The sequence below is a fragment of the Schistocerca piceifrons genome, chromosome 5 (genome assembly GCF_021461385.2).
Source record: "Schistocerca piceifrons isolate TAMUIC-IGC-003096 chromosome 5, iqSchPice1.1, whole genome shotgun sequence".
NCBI lineage: Eukaryota > Metazoa > Arthropoda > Insecta > Orthoptera > Acrididae > Schistocerca > Schistocerca piceifrons.
The window spans coordinates 261,092,381-261,119,012 of record NC_060142.1 but is presented as its reverse complement, the minus strand read 5'-3'; the positions used below and the strand labels follow the sequence as shown (position 1 = coordinate 261,119,012).

The window sequence follows — 26,632 nt, the reverse complement described above, 5'->3', positions numbered from 1 at the left end:
GGTCACTCTCAACTGAATAATTAGGGTTCCTATCTATGCTGTTGCCCACCCCACCTACTATTACCACAGTGTCTTCCTCTGTGAAGTCTTTGCAAAGTGAACACACACCCTCTATTACCTGACCCAGACTTGCACTAGGCTTAAAAAAACTTGTGACCTGGTAACCTGACCCTTGCTCATGCTGTAGTTGGCCAACGCCTCTACCATGTGAACTAGCTAACAACAAAACTTTCTTCTTTTTCACAACTTTTCCCGACTTCTTAATTTTTGAAGACTTTTTGAAAGTTTGTTGTGTCCTGTCTACCCCTAAATCTACTTGTGGCTGATCAGTTTCCAACTGTGACAACAGATCCACATTGACAGCAAAACTGTCTGAGAAAGTCCTATTCCTACTTCTCCTATGACCTGTTGTCACTTTCCACCACCATTTCCCTTCTGCTCCCTCAAACTTTCCAGATCTTGTTTTGCTTTATCTAGTTCCACCTGAAGGGCAGGAATATTCTCCTCCTGTTCCACTATCTTCATAAAGTATCAAATAAAATTTATGAATTGGTTGAAGATTTCTTATAGAGAGGACACAGCATGTTATTGTGGATGGAGATCATTGACAGCAGTAAAACTAACTCCAGGTGTGACCCAGGCAACTGTGTTGGGCCATTGCTACTTATGTTATCTGTTTGTTCTGCAGATGATCCAGTTATTTGTACTGAAGTACTCTCTGGGAAGTGAAAAACAGCTCAGATATCCATCCAGATGTTGACAAGATTTCAAAGTGGTGTGAATATTGGCAACTATGTAAAATCATACATCTCACAAAATATAGAAAAGTAGCAGCCTATGACTACAATATCAATGAGCCACAGCCAAAATTATTCAACTTATACAAACACCTGGGTGTTTCAATTTGTATCAGTATGAAATAGAACAGTTAATAGACTCAATCATGAGTAAAGCTCTTAGAATGTAGTCCAATTGTGTGTTATGGAGGTACAGGTACCCACTCTTACTTACATCAATGATTGTGAACGCCCATTTTTTGAATTTCAGAGAACTTTCATTGAGTTTTGGAGTAGATCAACTGCAAATTTGATTGCTCTGTCTGTACTGATCTGTTATTTCTGCAACCCATTCCACTATCATGTTCATGGCTATGTATCTTTTTTATTATACCATTCACTCATTAGCAACTGAACTACAGACACCTATCTAATAACAGGTATTATCCGTTTTCACTATCATGATTATGGTGGCATATCATATTGTGAACTCTATGAAACATTGAAACTCTTAAGGAGCCTTTCTGATCCATGATCACCCAACCACTGCCCAGAATTCAAGAAGACTGGTTTGAACTAGATCCGAGTTGCATACATCTAGTTCAATGGTATACCAAATGTGCTGATGGGAATAGGATAAGAAGCTCTAGGAGGCCACACAAGTAACCTCATGTACATGGATTTTCCTCAAACCATTATGATACAGTCTGGGAGCTAGGGAGTATTTTGCTAAGGTATAGGTTGCCTGCTTGGTGCTGTAGGCTAACAAATGGATACACATGATTGGACATTAAGAACATGTATTGTTCACTGGTGAGAGATAAAGACAGACATTTCAGGCACTCCATTTCATCCCATGTAAACATCTTTCAAATGAGAATACCTGCACCACATGCCTCAATGGTGCCCTGTTGGCAGGCTTGTCTCATGTGGTTTTAGATGTACTCAGTCTTCTGTCAGTGAATACCAATGTGTGTGAGACTGCACAGTCCAGTTGACCTTTCTGTGTACTTTGATAATCCAATGGCAGTGTTCCTTCACCCATGTTAGTTTCTGCTCTGTTTGATGTACTATGAGCAGAGTTACACATGTGTGGCAACTACTTCTAGACTTCATAGCCACATAGCCAAGGGGTGATTCTGGACAGTGCAGCTTTTCACCAGTTAATTGTTGTCTAATACTGAATCATCAGCTCATATTGCGCTATACCCCATCTGCCCACTATTACCATTTGCCATAGTTATTGGGCCGCTGTTATCAACATGTTGCTGAATATGGCAGTTGACAATGGCAGCTACAGGTTTATTAAAAAAGTATTTATGATTCATCGATGACTTGGTGGCAAGTCAAAAGCCTTCTGTCTGCATATATAAACGACTTAGTAGATAGTGTCGGAAGTTCCATGCGGCTTTTCGCGGATGATGCTGTAGTATACAGAGAAGCTGCTGCATTAGAAAATTGTAGCGAAATACAGGAAGATCTGCAGCGGATAGGCACTTGGTGCAGGGAGTGGCAACTGACCCTTAACATAGACAAATGTAATGTATTGCGAATACATAGAAAGAAGGATCCTTTATTGTATGATTATATGATAGCGGAACAAACACTGGTAGCAGTTACTTCTGTAAAATATCTGGGAGTATGCGTACGGAACGATTTGAAGTGGAATGATCATATAAAACTAATTGTTGGTAAGGTGGGTACCAGGTTGAGATTCATTGGGAGAGTGCTTAGAAAATGTAGTCCATCAACAAAGGAGGTGGCTTACAAAACACTCGTTCGACCTATACTTGAGTATTGCTCATCAGTGTGGGATCCGTACCAGGTCGGGTTGACGGAGGAGATAGAGAAGATCCAAAGAAGAGCGGCGCGTTTCGTCACTGGGTTATTTGGTAACCGTGATAGCGTTACGGAGATGTTTAATAAACTCAAGTGGCAGACTCTGCAAGAGAGGCGCTCTGCATCGCGGTGTAGCTTGCTCGCCAGGTTTCGAGAGGGTGCGTTTCTGGATGAGGTATCGAATATATTGCTTCCCCCTACTTATACTTCCCGAGGAGATCACGAATGTAAAATTAGAGAGATTAGAGCGCGCATGGAGGCTTTCAGACAGTCGTTCTTCCCGCGAACCATACGCGACTGGAACAGGAAAGGGAGGTAATGACAGTGGCACGTAAAGTGCCCTCCGCCACACACTGTTGGGTGGCTTGCGGAGTATCAATGTAGATGTAGATGTAGATCTCAAAGATGAAGTGTCCCAGGCATGTATCAGTCATTTTCTGGCCATGGCTAAATATGCTTACACCACAAATTAGGTCTTGAGGGTTGTCTATTATTTCAACAATGACTAAATCATTTTACATGACAAATTATTATATTTGTTATGGTGACAAGACATTCTTTCTCCAGCACAGCAGCTATCTTTTATTAAACTGATTGTTAGTGTAAGTTAGGCCATCTTTCTGTTCTGCACACAAGTGGAGTGTCATAGAAGAGACTGCTTGCTCAGTGGTAATAAGTGTAAAGGTTCAATGTTTCCCTAAGAAAAAAACATTGATACTAGTGACAAAATGAAAACCTATCTAAAATGTAAGGATGAAATTAGGAAACTGATGAAATGACTATTGACTTTGCAATTAACAATCAGTGTGCAGCAAATGGAAATAAACAAGCTTCTAGCACAAAATCATGAACCATGCTACAGCAAAACACATCAAAATCTGTGCAAGAAAACAGGAATCCTGCAGATATGTGGGCTACTGTGACAAACAAAAACAACATTCAGAAAGTGGTAAATTGTGTAAACAGTGTAAATTTTGTGCATGAAAATCCATTTGAATTGCTTTCAGTTGTGTAAATGTTCAGTACAGTGAATAGTTATTGCCCAAAATGCAGAAAGGAAAAGTACTGTGTTAACAAAGCTGGACAAAAAAATCTTCTCCAGAAAACAACAATAAATCAAAATCAGCTGCAAACATTTTACTATTGATGCACTGGGAGCTGCAGCAGAAAAACAGTGGCAATAAATAATATATAGCAAAACTCCTCCCACAGAGAAAATTGCCAAAAAGCTGAAAATTTCCAGCAATAAGTGTAGGTAAAAACAATTTATATAGTGACAGCTGAAACTTAGCCACAATACTTCATGGTGGTAGTAACCATAAAATAACGAATATAGTCAAACCAGCTGCAAAATTCAATTGTTTGATTCCAAACAGAGAAAAAATTCTGCTGTTGAAGAGCAATGATTTTTCTGTCTTTCTTTCAATAACAAATGATTTTGCAAGAAAGAAAACTAAAGACATGCTCCTCTCTTAAGAAAAGGCTTCTTGAAATGAGAAATACAAAATTGATATTTTTCCATTTCATGCTGCTATGACTTATTTGAATGGTCTGTTGTAAACACCAATATGGAAAGTGCAAATAAGAAAGGACAAAGAATATGCATTGGAAATGATACATTTTTGATAAAAGTTCTCTAGAAGAAAGATTCCACACTGATCAAGGTTTTAAGCTGAGTATGTTGAGGACAGACTATGTAATTAAAAAAGGTCTTGAATATCATTAATTCAGAACTAAACAAACAAGGAGAAGTTATATGTGTGGTACTTCACAAGAACCAGGACCACTAGGCATGCAAATAAATGTCTCAGATGTCACCTCGCTCATGAATTATTATGCTTCTTTATAACAATTAAATACACCCGCAGCTCCCAATAATGCAGTTTCAATATATGTAAACCAGATGTACATCAGAAAGACCAAAGCTCTCAATAGTCAAGTACAACTAATCAGGTCAGAGGTAGACCTACTGTGACTAGGTTTTGGGAAAATCAGAACACTCCCTCACTCTATATATCTTGTACACCCTGTTCACTGAACTCCATATTGTTTTAGTGCCAGCGAATTATCTGTGAAAAGACTTGTCTCCCTCTAACCTGCTACCCTCTCCTTGCCTTCTGAATCCTTCCCTACCCCCTGCTCACTTCCATCAGCCCATACAACTACTATCAATACTCAATAATCAACCTTGTTGTGCCCATGGGAGTGTCTATTTGGTTGTTTGTGTGAATGTGTGTACTTTTACTATAAAAAGAGTGAGAGCTCATAAGATAATGTGAATCCTGTTTTCTGTTACGTGTATCGATGTTCCACACATCAGTCCACTATAGGTGAGTGATTGCCTTTTTCTTATGTAATTGTCTACAAACTAGTTTTGAGTGGTGTTCCATTGACTATAGTTCTGATTATAGTTGCAGGATACCTAAGATTTTAAAATCAATAATTAAAATAAGTTTATCACATACCATATATGTCATTTGCAAATATTGCCTACTGATCAGATGATTAAAAACATCAAGTCAGTTGAGTCATCATATGTATGTATTCTGGTTGCTACAGGTTAATTTATTGATTGTCATTTTTTATTTGTAGTTCACTGTTGCTATCTGAGTTTGCATGATGTCATTTTGTCTTTTGGAGATAATGAGTGGAGCTGTGGACGTTAGAAAATGGAATCCCAAGTGGAGAAATTGGAACATTTCATACATATTCTTCTGTTTGAGTTCAGTGGAAGGGTGACAGTAGTGGAGGCAGCCAGAAACATTTGCACCCTGTATGGGGATAATGCCAGTGGACAGAGCAAGGCAAGAAAATGGTTTTTTTGTTTTAAATAGGTTTGTTGTGATGCTAGTGACTCTCCACATTCAGAAAGATCTTTGTGGTTTGATGATGATTGTTTAAATGCATTAATCCACAGTGATCCAAGTCAGTGTACTTGAGAGCTGGCAAATTTGATGAACTGTGATCATCGTTGACATTTTCATGCAATGGGGAAGATACAAAAATTGCCCAATGTATGGAAACTGCATTCTCTAAGCCAAAATCACAAAAATTAGTGGGTGGCCATATGTGCATCTCTGCTTGCTTGTTATCAATTGGCTCACGAACAACACCAACCATTTCTATCCTGTGTCATTACTGGTGTTGAGAAATGTGTCTTTATGCTAAGTAAGGGGAAAAAAGGAATGGTTGAGCCCAAACAAAGCTCCAACTCCCCATTTAAAGACTTGTATGCATCCACAAAAGATAATGTTATGCATCGGGTGGAAAGCGACTGTGTGGTGTACAACAAATTGCTTCCCCGGAGTGTACCCATCACTGCTGACATTTATTGTCCACAACTGAGATGTCTTGCAGACACAGTCCAAGACTAACAACCAGATAATGCCTGCCCACATTCTACTAGACCAACAAAAAAACGCTATACAGGAGCTGGGTTGGGAGGTCATTCCAGAGCCACCTTATTCGCCTGATCTTGCATCCTCAGATTTTCACCTTTACCACTCTCTATCAAACAATCTTTAAGGAACTTCCTTTCTGGATGAAAATGTGGTCCAAACATGGATCGACGAGTTCTTCACCTCAAAACCATGTGATTTCTACAGTTGTAGAAGTTCCCCCAGCATTGGCAGACTGTTGTAAATAGCAAAGGGGAATATATTATTGATGACTTAAGCCTCTGTTATGTGTATCTGTCATGTTTATTACACTTAAGGAAACTACTAAAAACTTATGCATCAGCCCAATATTATAGGAGATCTATATAATATATTTAAATCTTAATGTTTCAGGATCTGATGCAATTTTTAATGACACGGAGCCATCCAATTGCCAAAACTTGCATAAATCGCTTACAGAGGACAATGAGATATGGCCAGAGGAAGCATCCTCCTCATCAGGTTGAGGTTGAGGCAATACAGCACAAGACCACAAGAATATTTCATAAAGTATATTTCCCTGATGACAGTGATGAGGTAAGCTGACTTCCACGTTTGAATGAAAACTTATACCATGCAACATGTTCATTTGTTGGAACCTCATATGTAAACGTAAAGAATGTTATTAAAAGTGTAATGCTACAGATCTTATCTTATGTAACTTATAATGATATCAAAAATAAAATTCAAACAATGGAAAATCCAGGATCAAATGTAACAATATTATGAAAATCATGGTTGCTACTCACTATATAGCAGAGCTGCTGAGTCGCAGATAGCCACAACAAAATGACTGTCACAAAATGAGCTTGTCAAAAATAGATGACACACACACACACACTCGTGCAAATGCAACTCACTCACACATGACCACAGTCTCCTGCAGCTTGAAGCCAGGCTATGAGCAGCAGCAGCAGTGCATGTTGGGAGAAGCAACTGGGTGGAGGTAAGGAGGAGGCTGGGGAAGGGAGTGGGAGGGGTAGCATAGTAGGGATGGGGGATAGTGAAGTGCTGCTGGGGAGCATGCAGGGATGAGGTGGAGAGAGGGTAGGGCAGCTAGGTGCTGTTGGGGGGTTAGATGGAGACAGGCGTGAGGGATTGGGGGGGGGGGGGGGGGAGGGATGTTGTGGAAAAGGAGAGAAGTAAAAAGACTGAGTGTGTTGGTGGAATAGAGAGCTGTGTAGTACTGGACCAGGAAAAGGGAAGGGGCTGTATGGGTGAGGACAATGACTAACGAAGGTTGAGGCCAGGAGGGTTTCAGGAACGTAGCAAAATATCCTACATTCTCATAACCCCCCTGGCTTCAACCTTAATTCATTATTGTCCTCATCTGTGTAGCCCTTTCCATTTTCCCATTCCAGTACTACACAGCCCTCTACTCCATTAACGCAAACAGTCTATTTACTTCTCTCCTTTTCCACTACCTTCTCCCCCCCCCCCCTCCCTCTCTTTCCACTGCCCTCTGTCTAGCCTCCCGACTGCACCTAGCTGCCCTACCCTCTCTCCACCTCATCCCTGCACACTCCCCAGGAGTACTTCCCTGTCACCCACCCCTCCCCCTGCCCACTCCAGCCTCCTCTTTATCCCCACCCAGTTGCCTCTCCCATCACACACTGCTGCTGTTGCTGCAGCTGCTCATTATCCAGCTTCAGCTGCCAGAGGCTGCGGTCGTGTGTGTGTGTGTGTGTGTGTGTGTGTGTGTGTGTGTGTGTGTGTGTGAGAGAGAGAGAGAGAGAGAGAGAGAGAGAGAGAGAGATCTATTTTTGACAAAGGCCTTGTTGGCTGAAAGCTTATTTTGTGACAGTCTTTTTGTTGTGCCTATCTGCGACTCAGCATATCCGCTACAGGCCAAAAAGAAAATCCAGTTGCTAATGATGTATGAGGTGCAACTGGTGGCCATAACTTGTCTACAGTAGGCAAAATTTTTAGCATTACCAATAAATTTGTATAAAAGTACACAAAATCATCATAGCTTCTAGAACAGTTAGTTCCCTTTGTGCATACATTAAGTAGGACCCTCCCACCCTGGAGCATGAGTGACTTTTACTTCATTTTTAACTTCCCCAACCAGTCCCTGTTTCCTCTCTGAGGAAGCAACTAGTTTCAAAATCTAGGATAATTTTGTGTACTTTTATATATGTCTGCTGGCAGTGCTAAACATTTTTCCTTCTGAATGTAAGTACTGGTCATTAATTCTGTCCCATAATTTTATAACAACATGTAATGAGTTACATTTTTAGAAAATATCTATCTTTTTAACATAATGTGGTCACCTTTTTTAATCTGAATAACCTTTATGGAAACATAATAATGCATTTGTTTGAATTCTGTGCTTTCCAAAGTGAAATCTGCTGTAAAAATGCAAAATAGTGCTTAACATGAGAGAAAACATCAAAATGAGCTGTAATTAGCTGTACATTCTGATCATAAAACTATTTTCCTGTTGTCATGTTTGCCAACATTGCTAAACGTCTCCCCAGGAGGATGAGATAATACACAGAGGTGACAAAAGTCATCAGATAGTGATGTGCACATATATGCATATGACAGTAATATCATGTACACAGGTTATAAAAGGACAGTGAATTGGTGGAGCTGTTGTTTGTACTCAGCTGATTTATGTGAAGAGATTACTGACATGATTATCACCGCACAACGGGAATTAAGAGACTTTGAATGCAGAATGGTAGTTGAGAACATCCATAGGATGTTCCATTTCGGAACTCATTAGGGAATTCAATATTCTTATATCCACAGTGTCAAGAGTGTGCTGAGAGTACCAGATTTCAGGCATTACCTCTCGCTGTGATCAGCCTTCACTTAACGACGGAGAGCAGTGGCATTTGCATAGAGTTATCAGTGCTAATAGACAAGCAACACTGTGTAAAATTAACTGCCAAATCAATATGGAACAGACAACCAAATCTCTGTTAGGACAATGTGGCAAAATTTGGCATTAATGGGTTAAGGCAGCAGACAACATCGCTAACAGTGCGACATCGCCTGCAGCACTTCTCCTGAGCTCATGGCCATATTGTTTGCACCCTAGATGATTGGAAAACCATGGCTTAATCAGATGAATTCCAATTTCAGCTGATAAGAACTGATGGCAGGGTTCAAATGTGATGCAAACCCCATGAAGCCAATGACCCAAGTTGTCAACAAGGCACTTTGCTAGCAGTGGTGGCTCCATAATGCTGTGGGCTGTGTTTACATGGAATGGACTGGGGCCTCTTGTCCAAGTAAACCTGTTGGAGACCATTTGCAGCAATTCATTGACTTCAAGTTCCCAACAACAATGGAATTTTTGTGGATGGCAATGTGCAATATCAGTGGGCCATAATTGTTTGTGATTGGTTTGAAGAATATTCTGGACAATTTGAGCAAATAATTTGGTCACCAAGACTGCCTGTCATGAATCCCTGTCAGACACAATTGAGAGTCAATTCTTGCACAAAATCCTTTGCTAGCACCACATTTGCAATTAGGGACAGCTGTAGAGGTAGCAGCACAGCTCAGTATATCTGCAGCGACTTCCAACACCTTGATAGTCCGTGTCATATCGAGCTGCTGCAGTACACCATGCAAAAGGAGGTCTGACATGATATTAGGAGATATCCTACGACTTTTGTCACCTCATGTAGACTGCAGTGTATTGATCACTTCTCACTGATGAAGATTACATAAACCAGAAGTAGAGTAGCAGTCACCATCCATGCTATTTGGTAGCTCTGTGGGATCTCATCAGTGAGTGGCCCCTGCTGGTAATGGCATAACTGAAGCAGATTGTGAACTCTCTTCCTTAATGGACCGTGACCACTATCAAGGTTTCTGGAGGTGACTAATTTTTAGTTTTGCTTGCTTATCTAAGGTGTTGTCTTTAAGTGATGAAAACTGTCTTTTCTAGGCTTTCCAAGTAGATTCAACAACTCGCGCTGAAGACTTCAGTAGAAATGTGGCAGAACGCTTGAAACTCCAATCCTGGGAAGGCTTCAGTCTTTTTGTGAAAGTCTGGGATAAAGTTTTCTCAGTGCCTGAGAATGATTTCTTTTTTGACTTTGTACATGAGCTAACTCAATGGATGAGGAAGGCACGGCCATCGAGAAATGGTATGGCTTATATTATAATTTACTGTGTAACTTAAAGTATAATTTCATCTTACTATTCAAAATAAAAACCTATAAGTTCATCTTTTGATAAGTAATTAGTAACAAGTGCATCTTCAAACCGCATAATTATTGACAAAAGTCTGTTTTTTGGCATGAAATGTAGCAAGGCCTCCATAGTCATGCACAAAGAAAAGATGAGCCATCACTTTTTGGAACAAAGGCTCATCCTTGCAGAACAGAGAAGAGAGGCATGGAAATACTTTTTAAGAAGAGTAAATGACTAAATGACATACACTGCTGGACTTAAAAACACCTGAGATGACCAGACAAAACAGACAATATGTATTTTAAATGCTGAGTGAATTTCCTCTGTAGTCTTCTGTAACAAGCATTTTATCTGATAGTAGTACTCAAATGATATCTCACATGAGATTGTTTGTATGATGATGATGATACAGATTTCTGTGGGTGATTGAGAAAGGAAAATGTATCAGTTTGAGGTAGGAAACCTTGGTCAGGGAATGACTGAGTTGCAAGTTATGAAGAAAATTAAGATATACTATTAATTAACGAACAATCAAAACGACATATTTTGACAATAATTTTATTTGTGTGTAAAACTTGCACTAAATTTTTAATTCACATTACTTGTCCAAAGAAGCATCCCCCAGCTTCTACTTAGGCATGAGATCTTTGCAAAAATGTCTGTCATATCCATTCAACCACTATGGTTCTTCAAACAATATCATAGGCAGTAAGAATTTTTCTTTTTTCTGTCTGAATGGTCATCTTCTACAAAAAAAAAAAAAAAAAAAAAAAAAAAAAAAAAAAAAAAAAAAACCTTTTCACTTGACTACACCAGAATGAACGTAGTTACATTAGATCAGGTGAACAGACTGTCCAGGCATGAATCAGGACCATCTCATTCTCGTGACACAGGTCTTCATGGGCAAGAGGTGAAAGTGAGCAGGTGCTCCATCATGTTGCAGCTAAATACATATGTGAAGATCTTCCAATCTATAGTGCATTAGTGGAGCTTCCTACCACCAGCTTTCATGACTTGCAGCTTAAAATTGGTCAGGCTTGCCTACTATCTAATGTTAGCATCTATAAACATAATGAATCAGTTTCAGGGGTTCTTGGATACCACTTCCACAGATATTCTACAACACATTGACTTCATAACATTTGACCCTTATGTTTCCAAGCATTTGTGTCTCCCACAGTTGGTGGTATGGCAATGAACATGCTGAACCTGCCAGAGTAGCTGCATGCGGTTGACTCGTACCAACACCAATTTGCACTATGCCCAGTGAAAACACTTTATGCTGAAGCCATATGGAGATAGGCAGTATCTCTTGCTATTTAATCACAGTACTAGCCACCACCAAGCAGCTACACTGCAATTACTGACCCTATTGCTTTGCTGAGTTCATTTCATGCTGTATTGATCTCACTATTATATCTAGGTTTCTCTCTTGGTTGTTGTTCTGGATTGTTCTCACTAGCTCACAATGCCTTGGCTATTCTCACAATGTTTTTGTGTACAAAAGCCATACTTTGGTTTTCTCATGCTTTCCATAAAAGTATGAAATTGTGAACTTCATGACAGTTTTGCTGCATCATATGTTCAGAGTTGTGTGCTTACCCATTGAAATCATGCAAATCATGGTTCCTAATCTCAAACTCTGACACATATGCCCTTATCCATCTGCCCCTGATATTCTGTATCATATTCACTAAAACAAATTATACTTAGTCCTGAGGAACAACTAAAGTATGAGTAATGTGAGTATAATAGCTTTAACAACCACTATTTAATAAGATTTTTAAAGGTGGACATTTTATATGACTCTGATAACTTAAAAAAAAAGAAAAAGGGAAAAAAGGTTGAGGTGGACATAAGGGGCTGAATCATTATGACAGTTATGGTTTGGAAAATAAATCATGTTAAAAAACAAAAATACCAAATGTTTTAAGCAATTGAAAACAATGAAGTCCATTTGACACATTTGATAAAACTGGTCCAGAACTTCACTCCAGCAGTTTTTTGTGGTGTTTGAACTCTTTTCAAATAGTTATGGTTTTATTGGCTACAGAGCCCATTTTAAAACATTTTGCTGCTGAATTTTGCGTTTCAGGCTTTCCTGGAGGTTTTGCCAAAACAGATCAGTCTTAATCTCTTGTGCAAACAGTTCTGCACACATTTTGCACAACTATGCATCATATAACATTCAACAAAGAACACACATTGATTTATTATGAACACAATTCTGTGTTGCATTCCACTGGTCACTAAACACATCTGTTCCTCTCACTCACTCACTCACAGTGAAGTGCTCAGGACTGAGCATGATGGAGATGCACATATGCAGACGTCTGACAGTAACTGATTGATGCATTGAAATCACAGCTTCCAGCATTTTCTGTGATGGGCATTTCTCCTGTTCATTAACAAAAGCCAACTCCACACCAGTCTTATAAATATTTTCTGGGCCAGTTTTATTTTGCCCACCCTGTGTGGCCAAAGAATGTTATTTTTCCACACAAACTGTCATGCACTTGTTCCAATATTCAAAGGACATACCCTGATTTGAAAATTATTTGCCAAAGTAGCATATTGACTTGTTGATCTAATTTTAGTTGATGGTCAATGTATATCCAAAAAAGAGTTGTGTTGATCTGTGGGATCACCATTAATTTTTAATTTACTTCTTTATAGAGCCTCATTTATGCAGAAGTTCATGCTATTTACATTCTTTACATGGAAGGATACTTTGTTATTTATTGATCGTTCATTTATCACTGTAAATGCTTCATCACCCTTCTCTCTTTATATGGCTAATAACTCAGCAGTGATTATTTTAATGTCATTAGCAAACTGTGCTGACATGATTTGGAATTCATCAGTGTAAGTTTGTTTTGGAATTCATCAGTGTAAGTTAAGAACAATACTGGATTACATTCATTTCCCTCAAGGACATCTGCTGTACATACACTGTCCAGTCGTATTAACGTGGCCACCTGCAAAAGTCTGAATAATCATCTTTTGCAGTGCAGACCACTGCGAAACATACAGCAAGAGAGTCAGTGAGCCTGTGGAAGGTACGAACAGGGATTTGGAACCATGTCAACTCCAGTGCCATGACCAGTTCTATTAGGTTCCTTGATTGAGGATCCATGGCATGAACAGTTCAATCAAAGTGCTATTCTTTATTGGATTTAAATATGATGAATTTGGTGGAGAGGGGACTATGATAAACACATCCTGGTCCTCTTCGAATCACACACATAGACTGCAAGCTGTGTGACACTTTGCATTGCCCTCCTGGTAGATGCCATCATGATGAGAATAAACAAGATATGGTGACCAAGGATAAATGTGTACTAATGTTGATTCATTGTGTCTTCCAGAAAGACAAGAGTACTCAGGGAATGCCCTCTGTCCTGGCCACTTCTGATGACTGTTGCAGGGTGTTTGCTTTCAGATTTTTCATGCTGCTCACACCAATGTCCATCTGTCCAGTGGAGAATAAAACACCATTCATCTGAAAAGGCAACCTGTCACCACTCTGTGGATGTCCAGTTGTGATATTGGCATGCAATTTCCATCCTTTGTTGCTGATGAACAGCATACAGCATGCATGCACTAACCAGGCACATGCTGCAGAGGCCTATATGCACCAGTGTTTACGGAACAGTGAACAGCAATGAGGAGACACTGTTGGTAGCTCCTTGGTTCATTTGGGTGGTCAGTTGCTCAACAGTTGTATGTCTGTTTGCCCGGACACACCTCAGCAGCCATCATTCACCCCTGTCGTCTATGGCGTATGGTGAGTTGCCTTGGTGCCAGTTTCAGATAGCATCATTCTGCCATGCATGGTATAATTTAACCATGACAGTATGCAGACAGTTTACAAACTTGTCCATTTTGGGAATGCTTCCACCCACGGCTTGAAAGCCAATGATCATGCCCTGCTGGACATCAGATAAATCATTCTTGTTTTCACATTATGTCGAGTGCACTGTTTCTCCTTCCACCCTACATGCTTTATGTACCCTCCATTGCTAGTGCTGTCACTTCTTGTCTGTGAGTTGGCTTACTGACATCGAACATAGGAGATGGGCACAGTGATGTGATTGGACCATGTATTTTGATCCAAAAATATGTTTGTGTATACATTTAGATCCATTTGAAGTATCTCTACCCATTGCACTCTGTCACTGTTTTCTAGTTAAGATTGAAGTCATTTATTGAATACTCCCTTTGTTTCCAGTGCATAAAGTTTTTTTTAAATTTTATATTCTATTATTGTTATTATTTTTAAAACACTACTAAGTAATCTATTTGTCAATCAGTTTGCTCAAGTTTGTGGAGATGGGTGCTGTACATTTTGCTGCAGCTGGTTCTTTCAAAATCAGTAACCCATCACCTGAGTTTTATTTTTGATAAGGATTACAGAGAAACAGGTCTGTGATTTTCAACGTTTTTTGCATCACTTATTTCACTTTGACACGTTTCAGCTGCTCTCAACAGCAATAAAGTGTTAATGGATCATTTCTCATGTTACATGAGAATGCTTTAAGACTACTTATATAGGTGGATTAGTAATGCTTATGGAGTCCTTCAGCAAATACCCTGAAAGCTCATATAGCTGTCTTTATTAGTATGTCATACCACTCACTTACTTCTTGGAGAAGGGTACCAGCAGCATTATGTTAGGTACATAGTTTTTCAGTGTCACGCTATGTGTTTCTATGAGTTGTTTTGCAGTTTAATAGTTACTGCTAAAATATTCATTCACATAGTTTACCATATGATACTGCGTGAGGAGTTTGACAGAGCACTGAAAGACCTGAGTCGAAACAAGGCCCCGGGAGTAGACAACAGTCCATTAGAACTACTGACGGCCTTGGGAGAGCCAGTCCTGACAAACCTCTACCATCTGGTGAGCAAGCTGTATGAGACAGGCGAAATACCCTCAGACTTCAAGAAGAATATAATAATTCTGATCCCAAAGAAAGCAGGTGCTGACAGATGTGAAAATTACCGAACAATCAGTTTAATAAGTCACGGATGCAAAATACTAACGCGTATTCTTTACAGGCGAATGGAAGAAGTAGTAGAAGCCGACCTTGGGGAAGATCAGTTTGGATTCCGTAGAAATATTGGAACATGTGAGGCAATACTGACCCTACGACTTATCTTAGAAGCTAGATTAAGGAAAGGCAAACCTACGTTTCTAGCATTTGTAGACTTAGAGAAAGCTTTTGACAATGTTGACTGGAATACTCTCTTTCAAATTATGAAGGTGGCAGGGGTAAAATATAGAGAGCAAAAAGCTATTTACAATTTGTATAGAAACCAAATGGCAGTTATAAGAGTCGAGGGGCATGAAAGGGAAGCAGTGGTTGGGAAGGGAGTGAGACTGGGTTGTAGCCTCTCCCCGATGTTATTCAATCTGTATATTGAGCAAGCAGTGAAGGAAACAAAAGAAAAATTCGGAGTAGGTATTAAAATCCATGGAGAAGAAATAAAAACTTTTAGGTTCACCGATGACATTGTAAATCTGTCAGAGACAACAAAGGACTTGGAAGAGCAGTTGAACGGAATAGATAGTTTCTTGAAAGGAGGATATAAGATGAACATCAACAAAAGCAAACCGAAGATAATGGAACGTAGTTGAATTAAGTCCAGTGATGCTGAGGGTATTAGATTAGGAAACGAGACACTTAAAGTAGTACAGGAGTTTTGCTATTTGGGGAGCAAAATAACTGATGATGGTCAAAGTAGAGAGGATATAAAATGTAGACTGGCAATGGCAAGGAAAGCATTTCTGAAGAAGAGAAATTTGTTAACATCGAGTATAGATTTAAGCGGCAGGAAGTCATTTCTGAAAGTATTTGTATGGAGTGTGGCCATGTATGGAAGTGAAACATGGACAATAAATAGTTTAGACAAGAAGAGAATAGCTTTTGAAATGTGGTGCTACAGAAGAATGCTGAAGATTAGATGGGTAGATCACATAACTAATGAGGAGGTGTTGAATAGGATTTGGGAGAAGAGAAGTTTGTGGCACAACTTGACTAGGAGAAGGGATCGGTTGGTAGAACATGTTCTGAGGCATCAAGGGATCACCAATTTAGTACTGGAGGGCAGCGTGGAGGGTAAAAATCATAGAGGGAGACCAAGAGATGAATACACCAAGCAGATTCAGAAGAATGTAGGTTGCAGTAGGTACTGGGAGATGAAGAAGCTTGCACAGGATAGAGTAGCATGGAGAGCTGCATCAAACCAGTCTCAGGACTGAAGACCACAACAACAACAACAACCATATTCTTTGAATTATGGATTAAAACATTTTTATTCATGAAACTTCCTGGCAGCTTAAAACTGTGTGACGGATCAAGGCTCAAACTTGGGACCTTTGCATGTTGCAGGCAAGTGCTCTACTGACCGAGCTACCCAAGGATGACTCAAAACCCCTCCTCATAGATTGAATTCTGTCAGTATCTCATCTCCTACTTTCATATCAGTGCACACTCTGCTGCAGAGTGAAAAACTTATTCTGGAAATGTCCCCTATGCTTTAGTTGAGCAATGTCTCTGCAATATCCTTTCTTCCAGGAATACTAGTTCTGCAAGGTCTGCAGGAGAGCTTCTGTGAAGTTTGGAAGGTAGGAGATGAGGTACTGACAGAATTGAAGCTGTGAGGATGGGTCGTGATTCATGTTTGGCTAGTTCAGTTGGTAGAGCACTTGCCCGCGAAAGGCAAAGGTCCTGAGTTCAAGTCTCAGTCTGGCACACAGTTTTTATCTGTTAAGGAGTTTCAGATCAGCACTGCAGAATGAAAATTTCATTCTGGAAACATTTTTATTCATGTTTTCATTTTTAAGTCTTGTAGTTTCTTGTGGCCTGTCATTTGCGTAATGATATTCCCAATTTATCATACGGTGTAGACTTTGATGGCTGGTATTTACATTATGGGTATTTTAGTTTTACGGGCATTAGACTGTGGTGTGAGGCATGTTCTGTGCCTGATTTTTGTATCCTTATGATGATAGACTAGCCTCCAGAGGCTATAAAGATTTCATTATTTGCTTTTCAAACTCAAACAAACTCAGCAGCAATTGCTTAGACTATGGCCTAATGCCAGTTCAACTAAAATTGCACCTTTTTTCAATTTGCTTGCGGCCTTTACATTTGTTACAGTTGTGCCTCCACATTATTAGGAACATCATCAGATGATATTTGTCCCAGACTGATGGGTGGATCATAACTTGCTATAAGCATAACAAAACTCTAGTATGCTACAGCTTGATTAGCTGATTCATTTCAAAATAAAATAACACCATACATACAAAAATGACTTCTTTTAAGGAAATTTTGAATTTCATTAAGTCAAGGCATTCTTGACTTAATTGTATTGAATTAGATACCAAATCAGCCTATAACAGTGGACATGAATATATTTAATATTTGATGTATCAGTAGAACATAATATTTTCTATGTTGAGTAAGCTTTTGTGTGAACTAGTCTGTAAAGTTACTATCAAGATATCACACAGTAATTGATCAAGATCTGTTCTTCATGACTTTGAGAGTGAGTATTATAACATTATACAGTTTGGTTATCATTACACTTCTGATTTTGTTGCAGAGAGTGCTGTTCAATTTCAGTATCAGATATTTTTCATGAGGAAGCTCTGGATAAATGTTGTCCCTGGAAAAGACAAATATGCTGACACAATATTTCATTATCCTCAGGAGATACCAAAATATCTTAGAGGTACAGTATATGTTTTTAGTTGAGTTATGTAACATTTTAAAAAATATTTGTGTTTCATATACAATTACATCATTTAAGAAATTTTGCTGTTACTTTTTACAATGGAAACTGTAAATAGTAAATTTATTGAATTTGCTTCATTGTGAAAGAAGAATTACTGGAAAATCATCAGAAGTTATCCTGCTTAAAAAAGAACCAGTTGTAAAGGTGGAGACGTTTCCCTTTTCAAAAATCACGAATATTTGTGAATGCACAGTGAAGTGCAGTATTATTCTGTGGCAACAAGTGCATGGAAAATCTTCTTTACTCTTTGATTTTTATTATTATTCTTTGTATTGACAGAGATTTTTCAATTCATGTTGTTTGAGCTTAAAAATAAAAAGTTGTTGCCTAACTACTTCATTGAATCTCTTTAGTGGACAGAGATAAGCTGTAGTTGGCCAAAGTGGTGGCCCTGTATATTGAATTCTGTTGTAGATGAACAAATGTAGCACCATTCAGTATTGTCTACTGTGGAGTCGCCACATCCGCGCATCACACAGATTACTATGGATCGGCACGACACTTTGTTGAAGCACATCAAAGATTTATGACACAATGCTGAAAACCAGGAAAATGTTGTGCTGAACCTTTCTACTGCATCAAGGAACAGCCATTTGTTGGATAACAGTAGCAAGATGAAAATACACCCACCACAGTTCATTCCTGATAAACCTGAATTATGGCTTACAGTGCTTAATCTGACATTCCAGCATCATGGCACTGTAAACAAAGATACTAAATTTATTATTGCTGTTAGTGTGCTTGACAATAAAACACCAATGATCAGTGCAGATATAATACTCCACCTGCATGCCAGGTAGAAGTATATGCATTTTAAACAGTTAATCCTTGAGAGGCTACATCGGCCAATGGAACAACATATCCAACAAGCACTGCATGGCGGGAAGAGAGGAGATAAGTCACCTTTGGAATTTTGGTAGCACCTGTGGACCTTAGTCAATGACACTGAGTTGACAGATATGACACTGCAACATGTTTGGTACGCACAGTTGCCAGAGGCAGTTAGAGTGGCTGCGGCTCTTTCCAAGGCATGTGATGTTTCACCATTGCTCTCAGTCGCTAACAAGGCCAATGCCTCATTAGATTCATGTTATTGTCGTCTGTGACATTCGGATGCGGCAGTACAGACCTTCAGGAATCTGCAGTGATACTACAACATCAACAACTGGATGAGATAGGAAATCACATTGACAGCTTTCAGCGACAGATACTGACAATGCTCAGAGGCAAGGCAGGCACATATAACAAGAGCAAGGAGATGGCAACATGTCTATCTGCTGGAACCACTGTCACTTTGGAAACAAGATGACACGGTGCACACCACCCTACTCTCACCCAAATGGTGACAACAACCGGTGATAAGTGCCCCTAGTCATGAGTATGAGCACCAGCGCTTACCACTGTGAGGTGAGAGTGATGATGGGCAACTAATGGTGGATGGGCAACTAATGGTGAGTTTTCCTTTTTTCCTTTACCCTCACTGTCCCATTGACTTTTTGTCATGGATGTTAAATCTGGCTGCACTTATCTAATCAACTTAGGTTCAGACATCAGTGCATTGCCTGTTAGAAGTTGCAATGTGAAACTTCCTGCATCTCAAAACTCACAGCAGTGAACCAGACTTCAATAATGACTTATGGAAAATGTCAGATAGCTGTAAACCTTGCTTTCCTAGAACATTTACCATGGACTTTCATGATTGCTGATGTGTCAGACACAATATTGGGTGCGGATTTCATGTTTCATTATGCAGTTGGAGTAGCTATTGGTTTGTCAAGCATCCACTGGGGTATGCAGTGCATCAAAGGCACCTTAGGATGAAGTTCTGTGCTTACATTTGATGACAGACAGAGGGTGATGCCACATGTAGCAAACTGCAAATCCGTGCCGTGTACACAGGCAGTTAAGCACAATACAGTCCATTACATCAAGTCCACACCTGATCAACCAGTGTCTTAGCAGCCATGGTAGTTAGCTCCTGATAATTATGCCACAGCAAAGGCAGAATTCGAAGAACAATTGTGCTCAGGAGTCATCCATAGATCCGACAGTCCGTGGTCGTTGCCACTTCATCTAGTAAAAAAGAAAGACAAGACATGGAGACCATGTGGAGACTGCTGGGCACTCGGTACTGGAATCATTCCCAATCATTATCCAATACAATGTATTAGTGATTTTATGCATGTACTGGCATTAATTGCTGGAGAGCATATCACCAAATACCAATCACATCGGCTGATATACCGAAGACAGCTATCATGACACCATTTGGCTTATTCGAATACCTCTGTATGCTGTTTGGTTTGAAAACTGTGGCACAAACTGGATGGCAGTTTGTTGATGAAGTACTAAGAGCTTTACCATACTGATTCACATACCTGGACGATGTCCTGCTCTTTTCAGCAGCCGAGAAATTGCATGAACTGCATCTAAAGACTGTTTACCAATACATTGATGCATATGGCATTTTGGTCAATGAATCAAACTGTTTGCTTCGATGATGTCAGGTGCCATTCTTGGGCTACTCAGTGACAGCAGCTGGTATCAGCCCACTGCAAGATAAACTTGCCCTTATCAAAGAGATGGCTCACCACATTGATTATCACTGGCTGCACCAGTTATTGGAGCAGTTAATTTCTACAGGCGACATCTGCCTAATGCAACTGCCAACCAGGGACCTTTGACTTCAGCACTAGGTGGCAAGGACACAGTGGGCAAACAATGTCAGCAGTGGACACCAGAGATGCTGATGGCACTTGATAAGATCAAGGCGTGTCCATGTCAGGCAATGATGTTGGCACACCAGGTTCCTAGGTGTGACTGACAATTTTTGTGGGTGCTAGCCAGCAAGCGATTGGCGCAGCTCTACACCAGCATGTCAAAGGCCACTGGCAGCCCCTGGGCTTCTTCTCCTGTGTGTTTATGTTATCACAAGTTAAATGGAGTGCTTATGATAGGGAATTGCTGGCAATTTACCAAACTGTGAGGCACTTAAGGCCACAAGTGGAAGCCAGAACATTCACGGTTTTCACAGATCACAAGCCAATTACTTTCATCTTCAGTAGGGACAAGGGTGGTTGCTCACTGCAACAATTTAGAGAACTTGAATCCATTGCCCAATTCGTGACAGATCTGCAGCAAATAAAAGGAGCAGAGAACTTTGTGGCTAATTTCCTGTCTTAGTTGGAATCAATCGAACGGACTATTGACTACAAGGAGTTAGCTGCTGCACAAGAGACAGACCAAAAACTTGCTGAATTTAATTGCAATAGTACATCTGGGTTATGTCTGCGGCAAATACAATCTGCTGGTGAATTATTTCTGAGTTTGATGTGACTTATCACAGGGAAAACCTGAGAAACTGCTATGACAATTATTTGACAGCATCCATGGGCTTGCTCACCTGGGAATAAATGCCAGCATTAAACTGATAGTGGACAGATTTGTGTGGTCCAATATAAATAAGGACTGTCGTAGTTGGGCAAAAACATGCTTAAAGTGTCAGAGGACCAAGGTTGGATGACATGTACACAAAGCGGTAGGAACTTCCCACTCACAAAACAACATTTCACACATGTGCACCTGGACATCATTTGACCTCTGTTGCCATCGGAAGGATACCATTACCGTATTTACTCGAATCTAAGCCGCACTCGAATCTAACCCGCACCTGAAAAATGAGACTCGAAATCAAGGGAAAAAAAAATCCCGAATCTAAGCCGCACCTGAAATTTGAGACTCGAAATTCAAGGGGAGAGAAAAGTTTTAGGCCGCACCTTCAGATCGAAACAAAGTTGGTCCATTGTAATATGAGACACAATTTAGATCGAATAAAAGACGATACAGCTACAATAGTTTGGTTCGAGTCGTAAGCTTAGCAGTTAAGCTTTACCAGGTAGCCATTGCTATGCGTCAGGCGCTCCGTCCGTATTTATACGGGTACCCTTCCTTTTTCACGTGCTTCGTCTGGTGTGAATCGATTGCTTATTTTGCTTTGATCTGGTAAGTGCCGTTTTCTTTGTTATAGATGTTTACGTCACTCTAAGCTGAAAATGCATTACTGTACTGCGTCATGCATTGTTTGTCGCATTCTGATAGTGCGTGTTTACGGCCTGTCGCCGCCCGCGGCATGGCTTGCTTTTGTGCGCGCTACCGCCGCTTACGATTAAAAAAAGAGAGGAATTGTCTCATTATCGAAACAATGGCAAGTGACTGCTACTTGTTGTTACTTACACTGCTGCTTTCTTTGATGATGATCAACAAGAACCAAATAATAGACTGCGTATTATAGAACATGTTCTGAACGAGAGTTAGGCGAAAATTTTTCTCCGTTTGAAAATCTTTGCGGCCGCTTCTTTAGTAAATCAAATTCTGCACAGAAATTAGTCATTTTAGATTTAAAAATCTAGTCAGTTGCCGTGCTTCATTTATGACTGTATCACTATTAGGCATAAAAATAATACGAATATAAACAGGACACGATACGTATTTTCTTCCGCGTTTGCTGTTGTCTCACTCTAGTTTCGTAGTTTATTAGGCAGACAGGATTTAAATGAGATAGCAACAACAGGAAAGAATACATGGCAAAATGTTTATATTCGTATTATTCTTATGGCGAAGAGAATACTGCATGTGATTCACATTTCATCAGGTTCCTATTAGCAACAGTCTTGCCAGTCAGATTTTCGTAGTACATTGAAATTCTGCTACTTTCGAAGATGAACAATACGTAATTTGTATTTACTTCGTTGGATAATGTATGAAAATGCAGTGGTCGAAACTCGGGGCGGAGAAGAAAAAAGCTCGTCTTCCACCTTTTTTTTAAATTTATTTACTGACGCAGAGGTTTTGGCGCCAGTATTTATCTCGTTGCCTACACAGCATGCCTGTGTAGCACTACATACATTCGGCGGCAGAAGTTAGTTGTGGCGGCACCTACCAACATTTTTCAGAACTTCCGCTTGCTTTGCACTCGATTCTAAGCCGCAGGTGGTTTTTTGGATTACAAAAACCGGAAAGAAAGTGCGGCTTAGATTCGAGTAAATACGCCTCCTCACTGTAGTGGACTGCTTCACCAGATGGGCATAGGTGGTTCCATTGTTGGACATTTCCCCAGAAACAGTGGCGCAAGTATTTCTTTCATAGTGGAATGCACATTTCAACTGCCATTTGCATGTCACCACAGACCAGCGGCTTCAGTTCAAATCGATGTTGTTCTCACAATTGGCCAACATCTGCAGTTTCCACCATCATCATACCATGGCGTATCACCCAACAAGCAATGGAATGGTGGAACACTGGCATAGGACGTTAAAAGCAATGTTAATGTGCCATGCACAATCTTGGTTGTCAGGTTTGCCACTGATTTTGATGGGCCTTCATACTGTTTTAACATCCACCGAGCCAGGTGGCGCAGTGGTTAGACACTGGACTCACATTCGGGAGTATGACGGTTCAATCCCGCGTCCGGCCATCCTGATTTAGGTTTTCCGTGATTCCTTGAAATCACTCCAGGCAAACACCGGGATGGTTCCTCTGAAAAGGGCACGGCTGACTTCCTTCCCCATCCTTCCCTAATCCAATGAGACTGATGACCTCGCTGTCTGGTCTCCTTCCCAAAACAACCCCAACCCTAGGAACATCCACTGCAGAATTGGTTTATGGTGAACTATTATGACTACCTGCAGAATTCTTCACTGATCAAACTGGGGCATGACACACTGAATTGCTGTATGTGCTGCAAACGGTGCGCGAGCATATGGCCAGACTTTGCCCATCCGATGTCTCAAGACATGGGGCAGTAATTAAATTCATGCACAATGTCATGTACCCATGTGATGCTATGGATAGATGCTGTCAAGTGACTGCTGCAGCCCCCATATTCTGGGCCATACAGAGTGAGCTCATGGGACGAACATATCATGCATATAGATCGAAATGGGAAGAGCCAAGTGATATCCTTGGAATGGATCAAACATGCACATATGTCACCAACTAAAGGGAATGTACATGCTGAACACAAAGTTTCATCTTCCATGTTACTGGACATGGATGACACCATCTTGGTACCACAAGGGGATGTGGTACCATCACTGCCAACACCGGAAGCTGAGGAAGTTCAAGCAATGCCTTCAGCACAGATGAGAGCTGGGTGTCAGGTGAAATATAAATGCCCCTACATTCCTGGAGCTACACTCTACAGCAGGAGGGGAAGGCTGTGTGGGAGTCACCAGAAGAACATCTATGAATGCACAGTGAAATGAAGCAATATTCTGTGGTGATGATCACATGGGAAGACTCCTTTACGCTTTAATTTTTATTACTATTCTTTGCACTGACTTAGATATTTGAGTTCAAAGTGTTTGAGCTTAAAAATAAAAAGTTCTTGACTAACTATTTTGTAGTATCTCTTTAGCGAATAGAAAAAAGACAAGCTGTAGTTGGCTAAAAACTATATGGTAGGTTACATGACAATCCATTGTCCAAACAACTGGTGAGTTTCAAATAGCACGTTGTGATTTTGAGTAAGAAAGCTCTGAAGTCATGAATGTTAAACACAATAAAATACATAAATGTGGACTTGGATCACTGCATACCCACAAAAAGTTTCATCTCATCCCTAAAAATACCAGTAACACTTCTGAACAGATCACATTAACAAACTGAAGCTAAGAATTACATAGTTTTTAATAACACTAGCAAATGCTTAATGATGCTACCAAGGAACTTACACAAAAAAGCAAAAGAAACAAGGAATATGTTAGATGGAATGATATCTATAAAAAAAATGATATCTATAACACAGTTCTCAAGAAAAGACACTACTAAGAAGAGATTAAACTACATTTAGTATAGAACTTCCAAAATCTGATGAGCTCAAACAGCTAAATTAATTAGAACTCAAAATCATTTCTATGAAATGAGTTTTTGGAATCAATAAGGGGAAAAAATGTAATGAAGAATGAAGCAAGAAAGTTTTATAGATGATTCAAAAAGAAACTCAGGGGCTACAACCCTGGTTATGGTGCAGCCAGTGAAAAGATGATATATAGTAAATGTCAAATGAAGAAAATTATAAGATTCATATTGATTAATTTAAGAATTTTCTAATTGCCCAAGACTGAAAAATCCACACTGAGGAGTTGCGATCCAATTGACCTTACAAAGATGAATTTGCCACATTATTCAGTTGAAAATAAGGCACCCTTGTGACATTCAGAAGTCACAGAAATTTGGAAGAAGCCCTGTAAAACTAATTAGAGATAAAAAAAAGCTAACAGAAGAATTTTAGAGCAAGGAAACTATGTGAATTCTGGAAAACTGTCTTTAGCCATTGATTGCACAATAAAGACCATGAAAAATGTTACCAATTACGGCAGGCTCTACTTCCTACAATTCGCACACAGAATTCTCTTGCTTGGAGAACAAAATAAAGCACCAAATAGACAAATACCAATATGGCGGTAGGAAAAGATGCTCAACAGTACAAAAGTTCCAATCTCTTAATATTACCTTCATACACATGTCTTTATAATACATGTCTGTCACTTATAATACGTGTCTGTCACTTTAAGGTTACAGCAGTTGTCAGACCATATAACAACTTTTCTCCTGTGCTTTTTAAATGTTTCTTCACAAGATCTGGAGGCAGCAGTTAATGCACAAAATGTGACTTGAGACCAAACCTGAAGAGAACAAAGCAGATTGCCTAGCCTTTGATGATGATGTCATTATGTTGTCAATTTTAATAGAAACAATTATGACCTAAATCAATCTCCTAAAAGAATCACTGTATATTTGAGCTTACATATATCCTTTGAGAACACTGTCTATAATTAAAATTGCACCATTGCAGCATCTGACAAACATGTACATCATCATTGGAAACACAAAGATTTGTGAAGCAGTTGTAAAACCAGCTCTAAAATCCAATTGCCAGAAAATCCAACAAAAATGTTTTGAAAAAGAAATTACTATAAAAGAGAGAATATAATTGAAACCACACAAAGGACAAGTAAACTTATATACCCACTTCAAATGAATGACCAACAGAATGTTAAAAAGTCTTTGTGATTTTTGCTACAAAGTTCAAAATCATGATACATAGGTTTGTAAGCAGCAAAGGAGACCTCTAAGAACTAGGCGTCAAACTTGAAGATAAGCTTGACAGGGATCTCCTCTGAAGAAAGGTTGTGACCGCATGAAATAGTTCCTGGACTGGTCAACATGCTTAAGAAATAAGGAAATTCAGGTTGCAAAATAAAGCAAATTTCTAAGCTCATTGTGATAAGACTTGAAGTGATCCAAGTTGGTCAAAATTACACAATAATAATAAAAATACCTACCTGGATAGCTGAGTAAGTTAAAGCACCTGCTACTAGGACATAAGGAGGCACTCTGACCTTAGATTGAACTTGCCCCAAACATTAACAGTAGTGTCAGGTTTTGCTGGCAAGCCTGAATGTGGTTTTTCGGCATTTTTTCACATCCATCTAGGTAAATACTGGGCTATTTCTCACATGAGATACACAATGTGCAGACAACTTGGAAAACAATGTCACTTGACCATGCAGTCACACTAGATGCAGACAGAAGGGATATATAGATTCCTCTCTAGAG

General features: G+C 39.7%; 1 protein-coding gene across 1 annotated transcript in view; it reads left to right on the top strand.

Annotated features, from left to right (window-relative positions):
- LOC124798932 (myosin-VIIa-like) overlaps window positions 1-26,632 on the top strand; it is a 393,313-nt gene that overhangs the window by 329,246 nt on the left and 37,435 nt on the right. Inside the window, exons 48-50 of the mRNA XM_047262466.1 lie at window positions 6,407-6,589; window positions 9,960-10,161; window positions 17,822-17,950. Coding sequence (XP_047118422.1) covers window positions 6,407-6,589; window positions 9,960-10,161; window positions 17,822-17,950 — 514 coding nt within the window. The remainder of the gene's footprint in view (window positions 1-6,406; window positions 6,590-9,959; window positions 10,162-17,821; window positions 17,951-26,632) is intronic.